At 39.2% G+C, this 18694-nt stretch overlaps 4 protein-coding genes across 7 annotated transcripts; 2 read left to right on the top strand and 2 right to left on the bottom strand.

Moving 5' to 3' along the window:
• Positions 1 to 441: 441 nt before the first annotated feature.
• Positions 442 to 4855, bottom strand: LOC110175435 (arylamine N-acetyltransferase, pineal gland isozyme NAT-10-like). Of its 2 annotated transcripts, XM_055154971.1 has the most exons (3): positions 4827 to 4855; positions 4169 to 4217; positions 442 to 2049 (listed from the first exon to the last, which is right to left on the bottom strand). In XM_055154971.1, the coding sequence occupies exon 3, from the start codon at positions 2045 to 2047 to the stop codon at positions 1172 to 1174; it is 876 nt and encodes a 291-aa protein (XP_055010946.1). In that variant the 5' UTR covers positions 2048 to 2049; positions 4169 to 4217; positions 4827 to 4855; the 3' UTR covers positions 442 to 1171. The 2 variants fall into 2 exon arrangements, with proteins under 2 accessions (XP_055010946.1, XP_020797268.2); XM_020941609.2 differs by lacking the exon at positions 4827 to 4855 and having other exon boundaries at positions 4169 to 4770.
• Positions 4856 to 4910: 55 nt separating this feature from the next.
• On the bottom strand, positions 4911 to 6879 carry LOC110175484 (arylamine N-acetyltransferase, pineal gland isozyme NAT-10-like). The gene is made up of 2 exons (XM_055154970.1): positions 6593 to 6879; positions 4911 to 6507 (listed from the first exon to the last, which is right to left on the bottom strand). The coding sequence occupies exons 1-2, from the start codon at positions 6595 to 6597 to the stop codon at positions 5625 to 5627; spliced, it is 888 nt and encodes a 295-aa protein (XP_055010945.1). The 5' UTR covers positions 6598 to 6879; the 3' UTR covers positions 4911 to 5624.
• Positions 6880 to 6936: 57 nt separating this feature from the next.
• sdr42e1 (short chain dehydrogenase/reductase family 42E, member 1) lies at positions 6937 to 9290 on the top strand. 3 transcript variants are annotated; one of them, XM_055154969.1, is made up of 5 exons: positions 6937 to 7177; positions 7251 to 7392; positions 7604 to 7647; positions 7748 to 7815; positions 8035 to 9290. In XM_055154969.1, exons 4-5 carry the CDS (start codon positions 7760 to 7762, stop codon positions 9131 to 9133), a joined length of 1155 nt encoding a protein of 384 aa, XP_055010944.1. In that variant the 5' UTR covers positions 6937 to 7177; positions 7251 to 7392; positions 7604 to 7647; positions 7748 to 7759; the 3' UTR covers positions 9134 to 9290. The 3 variants fall into 3 exon arrangements, with proteins under 3 accessions (XP_055010944.1, XP_055010943.1, XP_020797238.1); XM_055154968.1 differs by having other exon boundaries at positions 7251 to 7647; XM_020941579.2 differs by lacking the exon at positions 7604 to 7647 and having other exon boundaries at positions 6938 to 7177.
• Positions 9291 to 9427: 137 nt separating this feature from the next.
• wtip (WT1 interacting protein) lies at positions 9428 to 18644 on the top strand. The gene is made up of 2 exons (XM_055154967.1): positions 9428 to 11585; positions 14636 to 18644. The coding sequence occupies exons 1-2, from the start codon at positions 10133 to 10135 to the stop codon at positions 14767 to 14769; spliced, it is 1587 nt and encodes a 528-aa protein (XP_055010942.1). The 5' UTR covers positions 9428 to 10132; the 3' UTR covers positions 14770 to 18644.
• Positions 18645 to 18694: the final 50 nt, after the last annotated feature.

Raw genomic sequence — 18694 nt, 5'->3', positions numbered from 1 at the left:
TGTATACGCACTCTATCGGAATAAACCAGCTACAGTAACCCGGTTTCTAAACCGGGATACCGGGATACTGCCATAAACCGGGTTACTGCGTATACATGCACCATCAAGAAACCGGGATACTCAAAAAAACCCGATCATAACCGGGGTTACTGACGTGCATGTATACGCATTGCGTATACATGCACATCAGTAACCCGATAATCCCCCCCCCTCCCCCGGCCCTTATCTCGTAATTACGAGATAATCCCCCCTCCCCTCCCCCCTCCAGATTTTTTTTTTTTTTTTTCACTGACTACAATGCTCTTTCGTAATAAACAAATTATATACATATTAAATAATAATTATTAATCAAGATTATGTTATTCTTAAAATGAATTGCCCAATTTATTAGATTTTGTTTATAAGTAATAAATCTAGAGGCTTACATGATACAGAAAATGGTTTTAAGGTTTTATGAAAAATGGTTTTCATTTTATTGGTTTTCAGTCAAGTATTTCGAACTTGGTTCCATTTGTAATGTGTGAACATTACTGTCATGGCAGTCAACTTAACATTACAATGCTTACAACAAAACCTTTCTGCACCATTTGTGTACTTAACTAAGGTCAAAAAAAAAGAAGAAAGAAAGCTCAAAAGTAAGTGGGATTTTTTTTTTATTATTTTTTTTTACTCCCACCCCCATTACACATTAAGTGGTTGCTTTCACAAACACAGATAACAACAAGTGTTGTAATTATTTAACAGTACTCATACAAATACTTAGTACTACTAATAATAATGTCTCCATATATTGGTTCTATTATTATAAATAACATTAATAAAACCTTAATAATACATACAATATGAATGAATAAATGAATTAACTTATTAAAGTGTCATACACTCACGTGCCAAGCCCATATGCGTTTATATGACACTATCATATACATAAAGGAAGATGTCCATCAAAAATTCAGAAAATGAAATAACTGTGTGTAAAATTGTGCAACATTAATTACACAGTAAGTATAACTAGTGTGAGGAAACATCCATCATTTAATTTAGGCATACAGATTAGCAACACCAAATTTAACATTTTATACATTGTTTTCATGGTTAACATTCAGACAACCAAATGAAATCTTTCATTGCAGTTTAAGTCAGTTTTTTGTTTATTTGGCTTGATATTTTTTCAGAGAGTGTACATTAGTGTCTTGTCAACTGGCTGCAGTTTATTGACCAGCCTTACATTGAATTCTTCACACAAAATTTTCTCCACTTCCTCATCACTGACATTCTTCATGTCGTAAAAATCAACACCATTATCAGGGCTGTATGTGACGCGGCTGAATATCCAGCCAATAAGAGCTTTGAATCCAGTTGGTGTTTGCAGTGAACAGATGGATTTGTTCGTAAACAGTGTTGTAGGATCTGTTTGAAGTTTGTAGCACGTCTCAGTGAAATGATCCTGGCCTCGTGGCTTCAAGGAAAAGCAGTAGATTGGTTTTGTTAGCTTTGTGTTCACCAGGCGTGATTTGGCAAATTCTGGATCGAGTACTTCAGGTTTTCTACCAGTTTTTTCCAAGACCCACATGTCCCCTTTGTCGAAGAGACAGAAAACACCTGCAGCCTGACTTTGAGCTTTCCCTGAGACAAGTTCCAAGGGCTCCCACATTTGGCTAGAAACCCCAAAGCTTACATCTGCAATATAAGCTTTCCCGTCTATCACAACCTTGTTTATGAGATGAGAGTCAAGAGGACCAAAGTCATTTAGAGAATTGTTAAAAACTTTAGAGCCAAGAGTTATGCGGTTATAGCCCATTTCTTGCAATACCCAACCAAAAAGGAAGTTGTTTTCAAGGCACCAGCCCCCTCGATTGCCATTTATTATCTTGTTAAAGATGACCTCAATGTCCATGACGATCTTTTCTCCACAGTGAATGCTGAGGTTTTCAAAAGGAATGGACATTACATGCAGTTTATGGATTAACTTCAGAGTTGCAAGGTCTGCTTTCTCGAAGGATCCAGAAAAACCAATCCTTTTGAAATACTGTTTCAGGTCCATCATACCTGTAAAAGATGCATACGTTTTTTTTTTTTTTTTTTTTTGTTTGTTTTGTTTTTTAATCTTTTCAACATGCTTTTATTCAGTTATTAATTATTAATTATTCGCACATGGAACTAGGCTTGTATTCATGAATTTATGTAACCCTAGCAGCAGTGTTGTGCATGAACGAGTTCAAAAGAACGCGTTCATTGAACACGTTAATTTTTCAGTGAACTTTGAACTGAACGCAACACTTTTGTAAATCAAGAACTTGAACGTGAATTTGTTCAGATTATGTGTGATGAACGACGTACGTCACTGTTGGGGTTCAGTTAAACGTCGGAATTAGTTTTCACCTGACGAGTGACGATCTGCTCGCACTTCACCTCGCGAAACCACAGCCGCGTGTCAACGCGAAGGCGACTCCACCGGCAGCTTTAGCGGAACGTACGGGCTCTTGTGTCTCTCAATGGGAAGTCAGTCAAACTTGACTGGGCGCGTTTAGCTGCTTGGATTTACCTTCTGTACAGGCTGACCACGGCAAACACAAGGATTTCAAAAGTAAATTTCAAAGCACTAATTAACAGTCTATGTGGATCTGGGCTCTTTCACATGATACACAACTGCCCAGGGAGCACAATGTGCTGATGGTAAATGCACAAATACAACAATAGATACGTACTCTCTGTGTATTTTGACGGGGATACGCGCCTACGTGTAGAGCGTCAAAAAATAGGATGGATCCTATTTTCTGAAATCTACACGCACAGGACGTGCTGCTCCGCGCGCTTATTATTTTACTTGGTACATATGTCAGTAACGCGCGTCACAATGCTTTTTTAACCTTGATTGAAATGGTGGGTTTTTCGTTTTTCTTCATACAAATTTCCTAAAATCACCGCCCGCGATATCAGCAGCGGTGAAACGCCGGAGGTGCGCCCGCGTAGACCGTGATCCTGAGCGAAAAGAACCGACGCAGAAGTCCGCGCTCCACCGAGATAAACGCAGCTGACGCCCGATCGCACTCGGGGTTCTCTCAGGGACGGTCCTAGATTGCAAGTTCTAGTCCAGGTTTAGTCTTGGTTTAGTCCTGGTTCAGTCCTGGTTCAGTCCTGGTTCAGTCCTGGTTTAGACCTAGTTCAATTCTGGTTCAGTCCTGGTTTAGTCTTGGTTTATTCCTGATTTAGACCTTGTTCAGTCCTGGTTCAGTTCTGGTTTAGTCCTGGTTAGTCTTGGTTCACAGTTCTGGTTTATTCCTGGTTCAGTTCTGGTTTAGACCTGGTTCAGTCCTGATTTAGACCTGGTTTAGTCCTGGTTTAGACCTGGTTCAGTTCTGGTTTAGTCCTGGTTCTGTTCTGGTTTAGACCTGGTTTAGTCCTGGTTTAGACCTGGTTCAGTCCTGGTTTGGACCTGGTTCAGTCCTGTTTTAGACCTGGTTCAGTTCTGGTTTAGTCCTGGTTTAGACCTGGTTTAGTCCTGGTTTGGACCTGGTTCAGTCCTGGTTTAGACCTGGTTCAGTTCTGGTTCAGTCCTGGTTTAGACCTGGTTTAGACCTGGTTTAGTCCTGGTTTAGTCCTGTTTCAGTCCTGGTTCAGTCCATATACGGCGCAAAAGTTCAGCATCTTAACAGTTCTTTTGGTGAGAGTAAATTAAAAGTGCTGCAATAGTCATGTAATGTTTTACATTTTAAATACAGTAATATTGTAATGTAACAAATGACTCTGAAATGACAATAACAAGTCATAAATAACACATTACAGTTTTAAAGTCACTTGTCCAACAGTGTATCTTGTAAAGTTGTTGTAAACTAGAAGTCAGTTTGAAAAATAAATGCAGCCTTTCATTTACAGATCTCATCTAAATATAAAATGAACTGAACTTTGAACTAGTTCAAAATAAAAATTGTGACCTATGAACGTGAACTGTTCACTTTGAACAAATGTGAACTGAACTTTGAACTAGTTCATGAAAAGTGTGAACTTGCACAACACTGCCTAGCAGTATGGCTGTAGCCGAGTGAAGACAACGCATTTCAGTAGTTCAACCAGAATAGTAGAATGGTCTTTCAGTGAAGAGTACGGCATTTGTAGTGAAGTCAAGGCTATAAAATACTTATCTGTAGTTTGAGTAATTTGCCCTTACCAAATTATGCTCCAAAGTTGATCTGTAGCTGTACCGAGCTGGACAATATCTATGTGACGCAGGAGAAAAAAGTTATGAGAAAAGTCACTCCCTTACTAAGTTGGTCTTCGCCACCTGCAGGAACTTCGTAACAGTACACATTTTTTTCTCATCAGCACTACTACGTTGGCGTGCAACCTGATACTAGTATTTACAACACATATGGACTAGGTAGATAGCAAAAGGCATGTAAACACAGAACTATAATAATTTTATAATAGATCCATGCATGTAAATCGTTAAAAGAAACGCACGGAGGAAGAACCCGAGAAGTCCTAGATCCATGGATAACTCTTTCAGTGTAAAAGACATAAAATGCTATTAATGATTCTAATGTTTTGTTTTGTGTCCTGGCCGATAAAACTACGTCTTTACTATGATTACGTCTTTAAAGTCGTAAAATTACGACTTCATTGTCGAAATGTTACTTTATTCGCGTAGCGCCACGGCTGAAGTGACGTTAATACATCCATGGGCGGAAGGCGGCAGCCTGCTACACACTCTACAACCACAGACCGTATATATCTATGTTTACAACACCGCAATATCGTGAGATTGAGGTGGCTACAGGCGCCTTACAAGACGGGTAAAGGCAAAAAAGGCAATCGCAGCTGCCTACCTGCCTTCATGACCCACAAAGCCCAAATGTATCTTGGTAAATGGTCAAACACGGGCACTGACAGCTGATTGGACACTATGTTTTTGATGCTGACCAGGAGCGTCCCTCCCTCCTCTTTCATCTCACATCGATTTACTTTATATCACCACATAATCTTATAATCAAATTAAAAAGGGCCCGGTTGTTGGACTACACAGACACATGATTGATGTCTACTCGTGATGAGCTAAAAGTCATTTTCACCACAGGTCAGGCCAAAGCGTGTGAACTTTATTGTGAGCGTTGTGCTCTTTACTCAGGTGACGTGGTGTCAATCCATGGTATATGGAGAAACAGAGGATGCATATCCAAAGTTTTATGTTGTTTTATTCAGCGCAACACATAAAATGAACACGAGATCTGTCTTGTCATCGGAACTCTGCGTCATCTGAGGCCGTCTGGCTGTTCTCGCACTCGTGGAGTGTCCAAGCTAATTTCAGCCTTAATTTTCCTCCTCCCATCCTTAGGTCCGTTTTCACACATTACTGTCATGGCAGTCAACTTAACATTACAATACTTACAACAATACTTAATATTTACAACTACTACTACTAATAAAAATAATGATGTAGCCACATCCATATTATATAACATTAATGAAATCATAATAATACATACTATAACAACTGTGTATAATATTAATTACAGTTAGTGTAACTATAGTGTGAGGAAATATTCATCATTTGATTAAGTCAAACAAAATGTTGATTAGTCTGAATCTAAACCATGAAAACAAAGGTCATCTGAGGCCCACTTTTTTCAGAGAGTGTACATTAGTGGCTTGTCAACTGGCTGCAGTTTATTGACCAGCCTTATATTGAATTCTTCACACAAAATTTTCTCTACTTCCTCATCACTGACGTTCTTCATGTCATAAACATCAACACCTTTATCAGGGCTGTATGTGACGCGGCTGAATATCCAGCCAACAAGAGCTTTGAATCCAGTTGGTGTTTGCAGTGAACAGATGGATTTGTTCGTAAATATTGTTGTAGGATCTGTCTGAAGTATGTTGCATGTCTCAGTGAAATGATCCTGGCCTCGTGGCTCCAAGGAGAAACTGTACATTGGTTTTGTTAGCTTTGTGTTCACCAGGCGTGATTTGGCAAATGCTGGATCGAGTACTTCAGGTTTTCTACCAGTTTTTTCCAAGACCCACATGTCCCCTTTGTCGACAAGACAGAAAACACCTGCAGCCTGACTTTGAGATTTCCCTGAGACAAGTTCCAAGGGCTCCCACAGTTGTCTAGAAAACCCAAAACTTACATCTGCAATATAAGCTTTCCCGTCTATTACAACCTTGTTTATGAGATGATTGTCAAGAGGATCAAAGTCATTTAGAGAATTGTTAAAAACTTTAGAGCCAAGAGTTATGCTGTTATAGCCCATTTCTTGCAATACCCAACCAAAAAGGAAGTTGTTTTCAAGGCACCAGCCCCCTCTATTGCCATTTATTATCTTGTTAAAGATTACGTCAAGATCCATGACGATCTTTTCTCCACAGTGAATGCTGAGGTTTTCAAAGGGAATGGACATTACATGCAGTTTATGTATTAACTTCAGAGTTGCAAGGTCTGGTTTCTCAAAAGATCCAGAAAAACCAATCCTTTTGAAATACTGTTTAAGGTCCATCATAGCCTGCCTGTAAAAGATGCATGAATAACTCTTGATCATTTCAACAATATACGAAACTACATAAGTTACATAAGTAAAAAACTAAAACTTACCCCATGCTTCTATTTAATATATAGAATATGGAATTTGTATTCTTCAAAGCAATAATAAAAACACGGCATAGCTAATAGGCATATACCTACTGCGTACGTAACTCTAGAAGAATCGCTATTCGAGTGCGGACAAAAAAAAAAAATTCTGGATTAGGACATTTTGGTAGTTCTACAGTATTTGTAATGAAGTAGGGTAGGCCTAAAATGCGTATCTGTAGTTTAAGTTGAAAATGTGCCACTACCAAATTATGTTCCCTATTTGATCTGTAGCTGCACAAGGTCCAAAGGCGTCATATAGAAGGAGGAATAAGTTATCCTAAAAGTCCCTCCCTTACAGAGTTGGTCTTCGCCACCAGCAGGAACTACTTTCGTAACAGTAACCACAAACATTATTTTCTCACCAGCACTACTCTGCGTAGGCGTCCAACATGATACATTTACAACACATATGGGTTGTAATGGTATTTATTAGGTAGAAAGTAAAACGCATGTAAATCGTAAAAAAAAAATAATAATAAAAAAAAAAAAAAAAAAACGCACGCAGGAAGAAGGACCCAAGAAGTTTTCTCAGATAAATCTTTCAAGGTAAAAGACATAAACTGCAATTAATGCTTCTAAAGGTAATAGTGCGTGTTTTTGTTTGTTTGTTTGTTTACAGTGGACTTTTAAAAAACGCAGCAGGACATCTAACTGGTAATTTGTGGTCAAAGGTAAACCTAAAAAATATAACGTTAATACTTCCGGTCTCGGCCTCACTCGCTTGACTCGACACGGACAACAACGTGTGCGAAATTTACCAGGTAAAATTGCACTAAATTCAAGATTTGGCTGTGTTAGAAGTGACCATTAATATCTTGTATGGTTTTCGTAGGGTTTAAATGGTTATTTTGGGGCGTTTTATTCAGAGCTAACGTTATATACCGAAACTACTACGAAGTAATTGACAAAACTCGGTGAGAGGTTGATGTTAGTACATTACTTAACTTTTTGTTGTCATTTTTTTTTTTTCAGATTTCCGTAAGTCATGTGAATATGGAAAGAATTGTTCATTAAATGTATGCTTGGTGCTCAATATGTGGTTCACGTTTAGCTAGCGTCCTAACCTAACCTAACTTTTGCTCCAAAGTCTAAGTTGTTGTTATGTTGTTATTTCAGAGTTGATTTAATATGGACCTTTCTTTTTCGGTGTTGATAACGGGTGGAAGTGGATATTTTGGTTACCGGTAGGTTGTATTTTATGCTTCAACAGTCTACCTCAGTTGGCGCAATAAATAATCCATCAACAAGGTGGCGGTGTCACACAAATGTTTAAATGCTATGTGCAATGCATTAAATGCAATGTGGAATTTGTTGGTATTTATTTTATTTTTATTTTTTTTTGTAGTTTTACTTGAAATATTTTTGTTGGATTTAACTAATTGTTGTTAAATTGTGCCCTACAGATTAGCTTGCACCCTCCAGGAAAAGGGGGCCAAGGTTACTCTGTTTGACATAGCCCCACCCCTGCAAGAACTGACAGAGAATGTGACATTTTTGCAAGGTGATGTGAGAGACTATGGACAAGTCAAGAGAGCTGTCATGAATGTGGATTGTGTGTTCCACATTGCTTCATATGGCATGTCAGGCAGGGAACAACTTAATTGGAAGTTAATTGAAGCCGTGAATATCGAAGGCACACAAAATGTTCTAAAAGCTTGCATCGAGCATGGGGTGTCTAGACTGGTGTACACTAGTACATTCAATGTGGTGTTTGGCGGCCAAGAAATAGAAAATGGAGATGAAAGTTTACCTTATCTTCCGCTCCATCTTCATCCAGACCACTATTCCAGAACCAAATCTCTGGCTGAAATGGCTGTATTAAAAGCCAACGGGACAGTGCTGCAAGATGGTTCTGGGGTGCTAAGAACTTGTGCTTTAAGACCTGCTGGTATTTATGGGCCTGGGGAACAGAGGCATCTACCTAGAATTGTAAGTTACATTGAGAAGGGAATTTTCAAGTTTGTATATGGGAAACCAAACAGCCTTGTGGAGTTCGTTCATGTGGATAACTTGGTGTCAGCACATACCCTGGCTGCTGAGGCTCTGTCTGCAGAAAAACACCATATTTCTGCTGGTAAAGCCTACTTTATTTCTGATGGCCAACCTGTCAACAATTTTGAATTTTTTAGACCACTTGTTGAGGGATTAGGATACTCTTTTCCAAATCTGCGTTTGCCAGTGACTCTGATTTATTACACTGCATTTCTTCTAGAGATGATTCATTATGTGATTGGCCCCTTCTATAACTTCCAGCCTCTTTTGACCCGTACAGAAGTGTACAAAACAGGTGTGACACATTACTTTAGCATGGCCAAGGCGATGTCAGAATTAGGTTATAAGCCACACAAGTATAATCTTGATGAAGTTGTCCATTGGTTCAAAAGTCGAGGCCATGGGAGAAAGGTTCAAAGCTCTGGATTTGGTCAATTTATGCTAAATGTGTTATTTGTTACTGCAGTTGCTGCTATAATACTGTCTTTCCTTCCAGTAGCTGGTAGTTGATGAATAGTATTTAACTTTTTTGTCTGATGATAAACTTAAGATAATTAGAATTATTATACTGAATGTATGCATTCACAAAATGTAATTTCATGGCAATATAATGCATTGTGTATGCATGCAGTGGCTATTATTACATAATAAAAGTTACTGTAAAATATGCTGTGCTTTGTCATGCATGATGCTTGTTTGAACATACTAACATTACAATTCTATTAGTTATAACTTATTAGATGGCGTGGAACGCATTTTGTCCAAGTTACAGAATGCACTGTCTCTGTTACAAAAGGTAAACAAACTTGAGCTGGTTCTCTATTAAGGAGTCGTACCAGGTGAGGGATGCTTTATATTCCATTTTAGTTAGCCTGGATGAATGCAGACGTCCCCTTTATTTTCTAAAGTCTTCTCTTTTTAAAGCCGGCAGCCCCTTGCTGAGTTGGTCGCAATCATTGTTTCTCTGCAGCATTAACCACATTCCACAGAGGCGCAGTACACCCGGTCTCCATCCTCGCATTCCTGCCACACAAAAAAGTCCCTTGAATGAAATGGGATTTGTTTGTGTTTTAGGATGCTTTATTATTAATAACGTTCACATGGGCGTTACATGCATTACATATACATTTGTACCTAACTTACTTTTTAAGCAAACTACGGAGAAATTGCATTTAGCGCAAAAACTAACAAGGAGAAATTCCTCCGCGCAGCGCGCCGTTGACTGTAAAGACCTTTCAACTTAACAAAAACCCAAGTTGACAAACGTATCCCTGCCGGCTGAAACGGTAAGAAAGAGTTTGTTTTTTTCCACTGGACGTTGCCGAGCAAAGGAAGAGGATGTGTTCAACGATGGCGCACACTGAAAACAGGCAGTTTTCCTTAAATGAGCAGCGGGTGTACCTCCGCGTTTTGTTTTGATTTCCATGTGAAACGCAATTAGCGCTTCGCAGTGCTAGCTTGTTGGACATCGGCGCACACACTACTTGTTTTAAGCTTCGGAGGCGAAACATGGAGCACTATCAACAGGATTTAGGACTAAGGACCACGAGTCTGATGGAGGACCTTTCCCTGTATGATGCATACAATGATGGGATGTACAATACGAGAAGAGACTTAGACTTCCCTGCTCCTAATGTGGAGCATGCAAGTGCACCAATGAACGGATCGTCTGTGCTTCTCCAGCAACATCACACAGTGGAGAATTTTACATGTGGAAGTAAAGTGTACAATGCTGCTCCGGTGCGGCCGGTGAACTGTAACCGAGCTGTGTCTGCGGATTTTTGTGCGCCTCAAAGAGACACGCTGTACGGTGAAGAGGGTTGTTGCACCCAGTCTGAAGTAGCACTGCCGTGTTACACAGGCGAGAGACATCGGAGGTATTCCCTGGAAGTGTTGGGCCACAGGTACAGCACCGGCTCCTCTTTTGACGGTGTTTCACTCAACAAACCCGCGGCAGTGTCCAGCAACAGGTGCAACAGCGTATGCATTACAAGCAATCATGATTGTAAATACAATGCAACCAGCCCGCGATCCAGTCTGGCGTCTTCTCTGTCCTCTCAAGAGCAAAGCAAGCACGCCAGTCCCAGGTCAAGCATTAGCAGTCCTCGCACGAGTCTTGTGGTCCCGGGCCCAGACAGGTACACGAGTCCTAGGTCTAGTTTAGTTCACTGCGAGGGAAACGGCATAATTAGTCCTAGGTCTAGCTATGCAAGTAGCGCTAGCGACACAAGTAAACAGTCTAGCCCAAGGGCCAGTGTAAACAGCTGTGACTGTTGCAGTAAGCCCAGTAGTAATCGCACCAGTGGGATAAGTATGGGCTACGATCAGAGGCATACTAGCCCCCGGTCCAGCACAGCTAGCCAGTACTCCTTCACTACCAGCCCCAGGTCAAGCTACTCTGACTCCCGCTATGGGCCCATGCTCAACCACGACATGGATGGGGGCATTTTACACGCGCCCCCGTTGGCCAGCCCTCGATCCAGCATCTGCAGTCAGGATGGCACTTCTCGACCAGGACCCACTACTAATTCTGTGGCCAGTCCCCGCTCCAGTATCTCCAGTCACAGCTCCAGAAGTTCTCGCAGCTCTAGAGGGTCAATGAGCACTTATCCGGACTTACAAATGCCGTCGCCCCGTTCATCTATGCTGGGCACCAATTTGCAGGAGGACACGCTTCTACAGGATTATGGGGACTCAAGTGGCCTTCAGACCCGTGTGCACCTCCAAGGACTTTTGCCAGTTCCAGATGCGCAGCAGCTGTCCTGTGGCCCTGGAGAAGCGAGTGGCGGTTCATCCTCAGTAGTTGGTTACAACGCGAAGTCAACGGGCCAAAGGATGAAACTTCCCTACCAGGTGACCCCCGGTAGGGAAAATGGGCCCAGCCAGGCTGAGAAGCGGCTAGAGGCGCTCACACTGGAACTCGAGAAGGAATTGGAAATGCACATAAAAAAGGAATATTTTGGTAGGTAATTGCGGTTTTGGGAGGGTCTGGGTATTGCTAGGACTTATTGAATAATAAGAAGATAATTGTGCTATATTATTGAATGCTTGCATGTATTTTCCTTTTCCTAGTCCATGCTCCTTACCCTCCTCTGACTACACGAGTACTTACTAAACAGTATTTAGTTATAAATAATTGTTACTGTAGCAACAGCTGATAAATAATTTGTGGAGAGAACTATTGAAGGACTGAAATAGTGTACTTGTCTTCATTGTATCACTGTTAAACTAAAAGATGTTTTAAGGCACCAAAGTTGTCCTCTTTCTACCTAGCAGTGATGACATAATGGCTTTAGTCTGATTTACTATTGTAGGCTTAAAAATGCCTATTAGAGAGTCACCTTACACAGGGTCACGTTGGATCTACACTTCAACAAAAAAGTCGCTTGGTGTATTACTTTATTTCTTGGCTGTTGTTTGCTGAATTAGTAAATTTGTTTGTTGCACCTGTTGTTTGGTTTGCTTGGAAAATGGGTTAAACTAATCCTGATGAGGTAACTGTCCATGTTTGAATGGAACGTCAGACTAATTATTGTTTCCCTAAATCATGGGCTATTTGGTGGTTGCACTTGCTCTGGGATGGGGCAGCTGTGGATGTGGGGCAGGTGAGAAATGCAAGGCCATGCTTAAGTACCAGAGATAAAGGAGTAAAGCAAAAGACTGAAAAAGGTTCAGGAAGTAAGGGAGCATAAGGACAATCCAATGGGGACTGCCTGTTTCCTTAGCAACTGTGAATATAACTGCCAAAGCTGTATTTTGGGCTGTAGAGCAGTGCTTGCCAGGGTTAAAGTGAGTACTTAGGCTTGTGACATAAAAAAGAAAGAAGGGTGTGATCTGTTGCTGTAGAAAATATCACAATAAATTATTATTCTGAAGACCACTTTTTGCCACTAACATGATAACCCTAAAGCACAATAATCCCAGCAAACCCTAGTCATATTGTAATTGCAGCAAGAAAAAATTTGTGCAATCATACTTTATTAATAAGTGTTAGTGCAGCTTCTACAGCTCAGTGAGTTCATTCTGGAGATTCTGAGCTTTTTAGCGCTCAAAAGTAATCACATTTTAATTGCGACTGCATCAGAGGAAGAAAGTAATTTGTGTGTTAAACTGGTGTTAAATTAAATATAATTTATATTCAGATAGTTGAAGGTGCACTATGTAACTTTACTGGTGTAGAGTCCATCACCTGCTTGTCAACTTGGAAATGTTCCATAGTATGGTTGGTATTCTACATATATCTCCAGGAATGCAACCCGGTGAATCCATCAGGCTAAGTTGCAGGTCAGATCTGTACAGAGGGCACCCTGTCACTGTAAGAGTGCATGTTTTTAAGATATTTTTGAGAAATAAAACATGTTTAAGTAAATACATGTAAAATAAATGCCACATTGTGGGATATTTCAGGAAAAGCAAAAACATCTCCATGGAGATCAGCAGGTGGGAGTCCACCTCACCATAAAATTACATAGTATGCCTTTAATATTAAAAGACTTTATTGGTTGTTAGAAAATCATGATCTGACAATCAGGGGGAAAGTAGTATTTTCATTATCATATGTTTTTGTCATATTGCTTTACTACATAGTAATTATATTTTTGTTAATCTGTCTACTATGTTACATGGACTTTATCATACATACATTTGACTTCATAAAGCTATTGAAAGTGTGTAGTTAGTCATGGTGTCATTGTCAATAATTGTAAAAGTGTTCCTCTTTACAATAATTGATTAATTAGCATAAAATGGCCTCCTTAAAAAATCATTTTAGCAACTGAAATATGGTGTGTACATGTCTGAAACCCTCTGTGTGTGCGATAATAATCCTGCACTAAATATTTAGTCTTTAGGTGATCGTGAGGTTCCAGTGCTTAGTTCAAGAACTGTCTTTGCCCTTTTTCCATAGATAAAGTATGGTACAGACTGCCCTGAACCTGCACTAGTTTGCAATAAAACATCGTGACATTCACAGGAAGTGGACAAATCAACAACTGGTGTGGTACAAATAGCAGTCCCTCTCTTACCCATCACATGTCCCATCCCCCCCCCCAGCTCCAGACACTTGGCACACGATTCTGACCAGCAGGCCAGACATAGTTGGTGGGGGTCAAGTCTGATCACCTGCCCAGAATTGAGAATGGCATTATTTTAGTAGTTAGACCTGATTGAACAAATGCACACAAGACTGGCCATTGGCCATTGGCCATTGTCTTTTTGTGGCATTACTTTTACTGTGTAATGGTGGTCGTGGTGTCTTTTCAACTTTTAAGCCCCACCACATAACATTTTAACCCAAAAACAAGCAAAAAGGTAAAACATCTATTTTCATTTTAGATGCTTTTACTGTACAAGAACATGTAGAAAAACATGTGTTGTTACAGTGAATGGACTTCTCCACAAACCCGACTCTTGCTTGACGAGTAACAGGGCTTCTACCTGCCCATCTCCATGAGGACCTGTGATGTGACGCACCTTTGTAGTAAAAACACACTAAATATTTGTTTTTAAAATGACAAGCTTAGAGACAGCTTTTCACAAACATTGCAAAATTGTAAATGTATGTAACTCCATTATGTAACTACTTTATTACTTATTGTAAAGGCTTTTACAATTCTGTATGTTGGATATAAATCCTTTACAATGAGGCATTGCAAACATTGCAAACTGATAAAAAAAAAAAAAAAAAGCCTGTTTTGGCAACTGACAATATCAGAGCCTCATTAGAAAACATGCTTCCGTGTACTACTGTTTACTTGAATTTATTCATGTAGCATTCAGCGCAGAAATGAACTTGAATGTTAATAACATGGTTAGCATGTCACGGGCTGGACAAATCACACTAAAAAAGTTGTTCGTCGAAACAGTCTCAAAGTTTGTTTTGTTTCACAAACAAGCTTATAAGCCACAAATCCTACAAACTTTAAACAATATGATTACTGTTATTACTCATCAATAAATGTTTGTATTGCTTGTGTTGTTTATTGTTATAACTGTACTTTTTGCCTTTAACAGGAATCTGCGTAAAATGTAGCAAGGGTGTGTATGGAGCGAGTCAAGCGTGCCAAGCCATGGGCAATTTGTACCACACAAATTGCTTCACCTGCTGCTCTTGTGGTAAGTTCAGTTTAACTTGCTATAAATATTAGGGGTGAGACGAGACCAAAATTGGGTCAGCAAGATGAGATTTTGATATAATTTACAATAATAGATGCATTTCATAATTTTGCCCAAATTATTTTATTATTTTTATATTATTATTTTATGGCTAAATCTAAGTAGTTTTTATATGTTTAAGCTTTTGGTACCAATTGATATCTGTTACATTTAGAACTATTAATTTGAACATCGTCTGTAGTTTATTTACATAAATATAAGAAAAAATGTATTACAAGTTTTTAATTCTGTAATCTTTTCATATTTTATGTGTAAATATTGGACATTTGAAAAAGGGATTGAATTCAGGTTTAAATTTCTTGCTTCATTTTGGAGAGTTTGATGTGTGTAGATGCTACTTAAAGGGGTGATCTTCATGTCCCTGTTTGTGAAAACACCATTTGAAGTTACAGTGTTGCATAAATTTGATTCAAGTGCATGTTATTTTTTGTTGAAAATATTTAATTTTTCATTTTTAGTTATCTGTGGTGTAAGATCTAAAAAATTTTCAAAAAATCAAACAAAAAAAAAGACACTCCATCTGTTTTTAAAAAGTCTTTAAAAATTCTTCATAGCATCTTGGCACTATGCACCTATGCATTTCAGCCAACACAGCCTTCATCAGGGCACAAACCCAGGTAAGAGGTGGGCACTCAGCTATATAGCTATATTAGGTGGTGTGTCCATGGTACAGACACCACTTTTTTCTTGTCTTAATTTCTCCACATTTTGGTGTTTTAACCTCACAGAAAACTACTAAAATATTTAAGTTAAAAAGAACCCTCTGTGTAAAGAGTACCTGTCTAAAAAATGAACTAGTATCCATACAGCACTTCTCATCATATTCTTTGTGCAGAAAATTTAGTTTTGACCATGTTATAACTGTCTTTGTATTTCATTTACTTAGGGAGTATGCTTCAATCAAAATATAACTATCTCCTCCCAATGCTCTCAAATTATTTCCAGTAAATCAAGACTGGGTCATACATGTAGTGTCACATAGCCGTATTTCAACATAAACAATCTGCTGCTTGCTATGGTGAAATACTCTTCACATTCACAGCTGTGATCCAGTCAAAAGAATATAATATAAATAACTTTCTGGTCACCGGTGTCAATGTGAGGTGTTTTAGTTTAGTATTCTCATGCTTTGTGACTTGACTTGAGTGACTTGAGTGACTAAGATGAAGAAGAGCTGCTTTTGCTCAGCTATGGACCACGTATATGTTCCCCACAGCTCTATGTTCCTCCTCCTCCTGGTCCTCTCACATTTAAAAGATAGTTTTGAAAGTAAATCCATAACCCCTATCCTCACTCTGGCCCTAACCATAATCTCAAAACCAGGCCCTAACCGTAACTACCCTACAACCCAACAATTATGAACAAAGACCTACAGGAACATAGAACCCTGTTTTTAAAAATGTCTTACAAACATGGGGACATAAGGCAGAACCCCACCTGGATCACACTGACATTACATAAAGCTAGCTCGGCGAAATGTTTGCTTTTTGATGGCTACATTATCACCTGAGAGAAGCTCCTACATGACTGACATGTCTTGAATTAAGAGGGGTAATTTGAAACCCAAACTCGGCCCTTCCCTGTCCATTGAAAGTTGTGAAATGCACTTATAAACTTATTGTTGTTTTCTTTAATAAGACTGTAAAAATCAAGTACAGCAGCTTTAAATCTGACCCTAAAGTCAGTGTATGACTTGTGTCAGTAATGTTCCTGTTACTTGACTCCAGCCTCCCTCTTCAGTTTCCTGAGCAAATAAGAGGAAGATGTCTAGAGAAAGCCTTTTAACCATGTTGTGTCCATTCATATGTGAGATCAACCACCCCACCCCCAAAGGCACTATGAACTGCCTTTAATTTACATGTAGCCAGAGCCGCATACTTACCCATTTATTATGTCTGAAGAGAGCGCGGCCAAATGACTAGTGTCCAGTGGCTGAAGTTGCTTGAGTTTGATTCTGTCCTGGTAAAGGTGGATCTGAGGATTGAATTCTTCTTTATAATATAAGCTTTTCATTGACTATTTGCTTTTTATTTTTAATTTCATCAATACCACACATTATGACTTGGCTTGCTATGAGTGGCTTGTCTTCATAATTTAAATTTTATGAGTGAACAACCAAGAATAAGCATGGAGAATATGGATAAAATTAATAACATGATTTAGATCAAGATTACTTTACTTGTCCTGACTCCCAAAGTCAATTTGCCTTAGACACCCTAGCTGCCATATAGAAAAATACACACTTGCTTCTCCAGTGGGTTTATTTAGTGATGTCAGTTTTATTTTGTGTATTCATCTGACTTCCTGTGAATGCAAAGGTTTTATGTCATGCTTTAAATGTAAAGACTTTAAAAGGATAGCTAAATCTAACTAAATTAATCTAGTGAGTCAGTGTGCACCAAGTATGGTGTCCTGTAGGATCCAGGGCTGTAGGATCTGGCTAAGTTTGCTGATACATGGCTCTCTGGTAGCCTTGGGCTTTGTTTAGCCATGCATAATTGAGCCCTCTCTTGGCTTACTCCCATGGTTGCACCCTTTTTCATGAAATGGCCAAGAATGCAAAAACTACCCCCTCCACTTCAGCTGGCCTTCCTCAGAGGAACTCAATAGGCACTTTACCATAGGCTTTTGGGTTCAGGCAGTGTCTGCACAGAATGGTACGGTTGGGTTACTGGAGGAGTTGAGGTCCAAGGGACAGGGGTCTGCTTCATGAGCAGGTGATGCTATCTAAACCCAACATTTTGTTATTATTAACTCTAATTCATACCTGAAACTGGGGTTAAAAATTGATGACCAGATACTAATTGATAATAAAACTAGTATCGACACTAGATAATCATTCAAACAAGTATCAATACAGGACCCCCTAAACTGAAGTGGCACACAGTACTACTTTGAAACAATCATGGATTTTTCCTAGAGGCACACTTGCAAAAAAGGGGTTGAGGTCTGTGTAATGCATTGAGTTTGGTTGGTGTTGGATGCATTGGTCACTGGATATACTATGCTTTTAATCTCAAAAAGAGTGCTGTTGAACAATAAAATAAAAAGAGCTGTTTCTAGCTTGGTTACAAGCTTTGTTTTGCTAACCATGTTGGCGCAACATTTAAGATGCAATCTATGGGACTCTGGCTTTTTTTTTTTTTTCGCATGTCATGGACACGTGACCACAACTGAATCACGTCCACCTCTGTATTTGACCTATGTGAATGTAATTAGTGGTGGTGATTCAAATTTCAACTCTGTCAGATTGAGCATATGCATTTTAAATGTTTTTTTTTAGAAGTCTTTGTTTCCCTGCTCGCCAACCGTGAAAAATGCCCATGTCCAAAATGTTTTTGTTTTTTTTGCTTCTTGTCAAGCATAAAATGTAATCGCTAATTTTGGATGAAGTCATCCAAAGTCAGGAAATTACAGTGTTTTTTGCTGCTCTGCTATGTGGAATCCGTAAGGATAATGATAAATTAATTATTTATTTTTTTATTCAGTGTCACTGGATGTCGCATGCTGAATTTGAGCTTATCTGGACCAAAAACGTAGGACTAGATATGTTTCATAAAAATCTGATTAGAGCAGTGCTCTAATTCAACTTTTGTTTTGTCTTATTGTTCTCTATCACTATTCTGAATTTTATTGGTCTACACCATACTTTGCTTGTCGCCACTCCCATAAGAGCCCACTTGAAGGTGACACTGTTGAGATGAGTTGTCTTGCGATGCCCATTTTATCAAATTTTCACCGGAGAGGTTGATCCTATACTCAGTTTGGAGACTTTCTGTGAATTTTCCGGGGGTCAAAGATGAAATCATTTGGTCCGAAAAAGAGGAATAATAAGAAACCAACTAAGAACGATGCTGAAAAAATTCTTCAGTTTAATTTCTTTTTAATATTTGCTTT

The sequence above is a fragment of the Boleophthalmus pectinirostris genome, unplaced genomic scaffold (genome assembly GCF_026225935.1).
Source record: "Boleophthalmus pectinirostris isolate CB_2022bp ecotype Guang Dong unplaced genomic scaffold, ASM2622593v1 HiC_scaffold_19, whole genome shotgun sequence".
In the NCBI taxonomy this organism is placed as follows: Eukaryota; Metazoa; Chordata; class Actinopteri; order Gobiiformes; family Gobiidae; genus Boleophthalmus; species Boleophthalmus pectinirostris.
The sequence above is the reverse complement of the archived record's forward strand: the minus strand, read 5'-3'. Positions and strand labels throughout refer to the sequence as shown.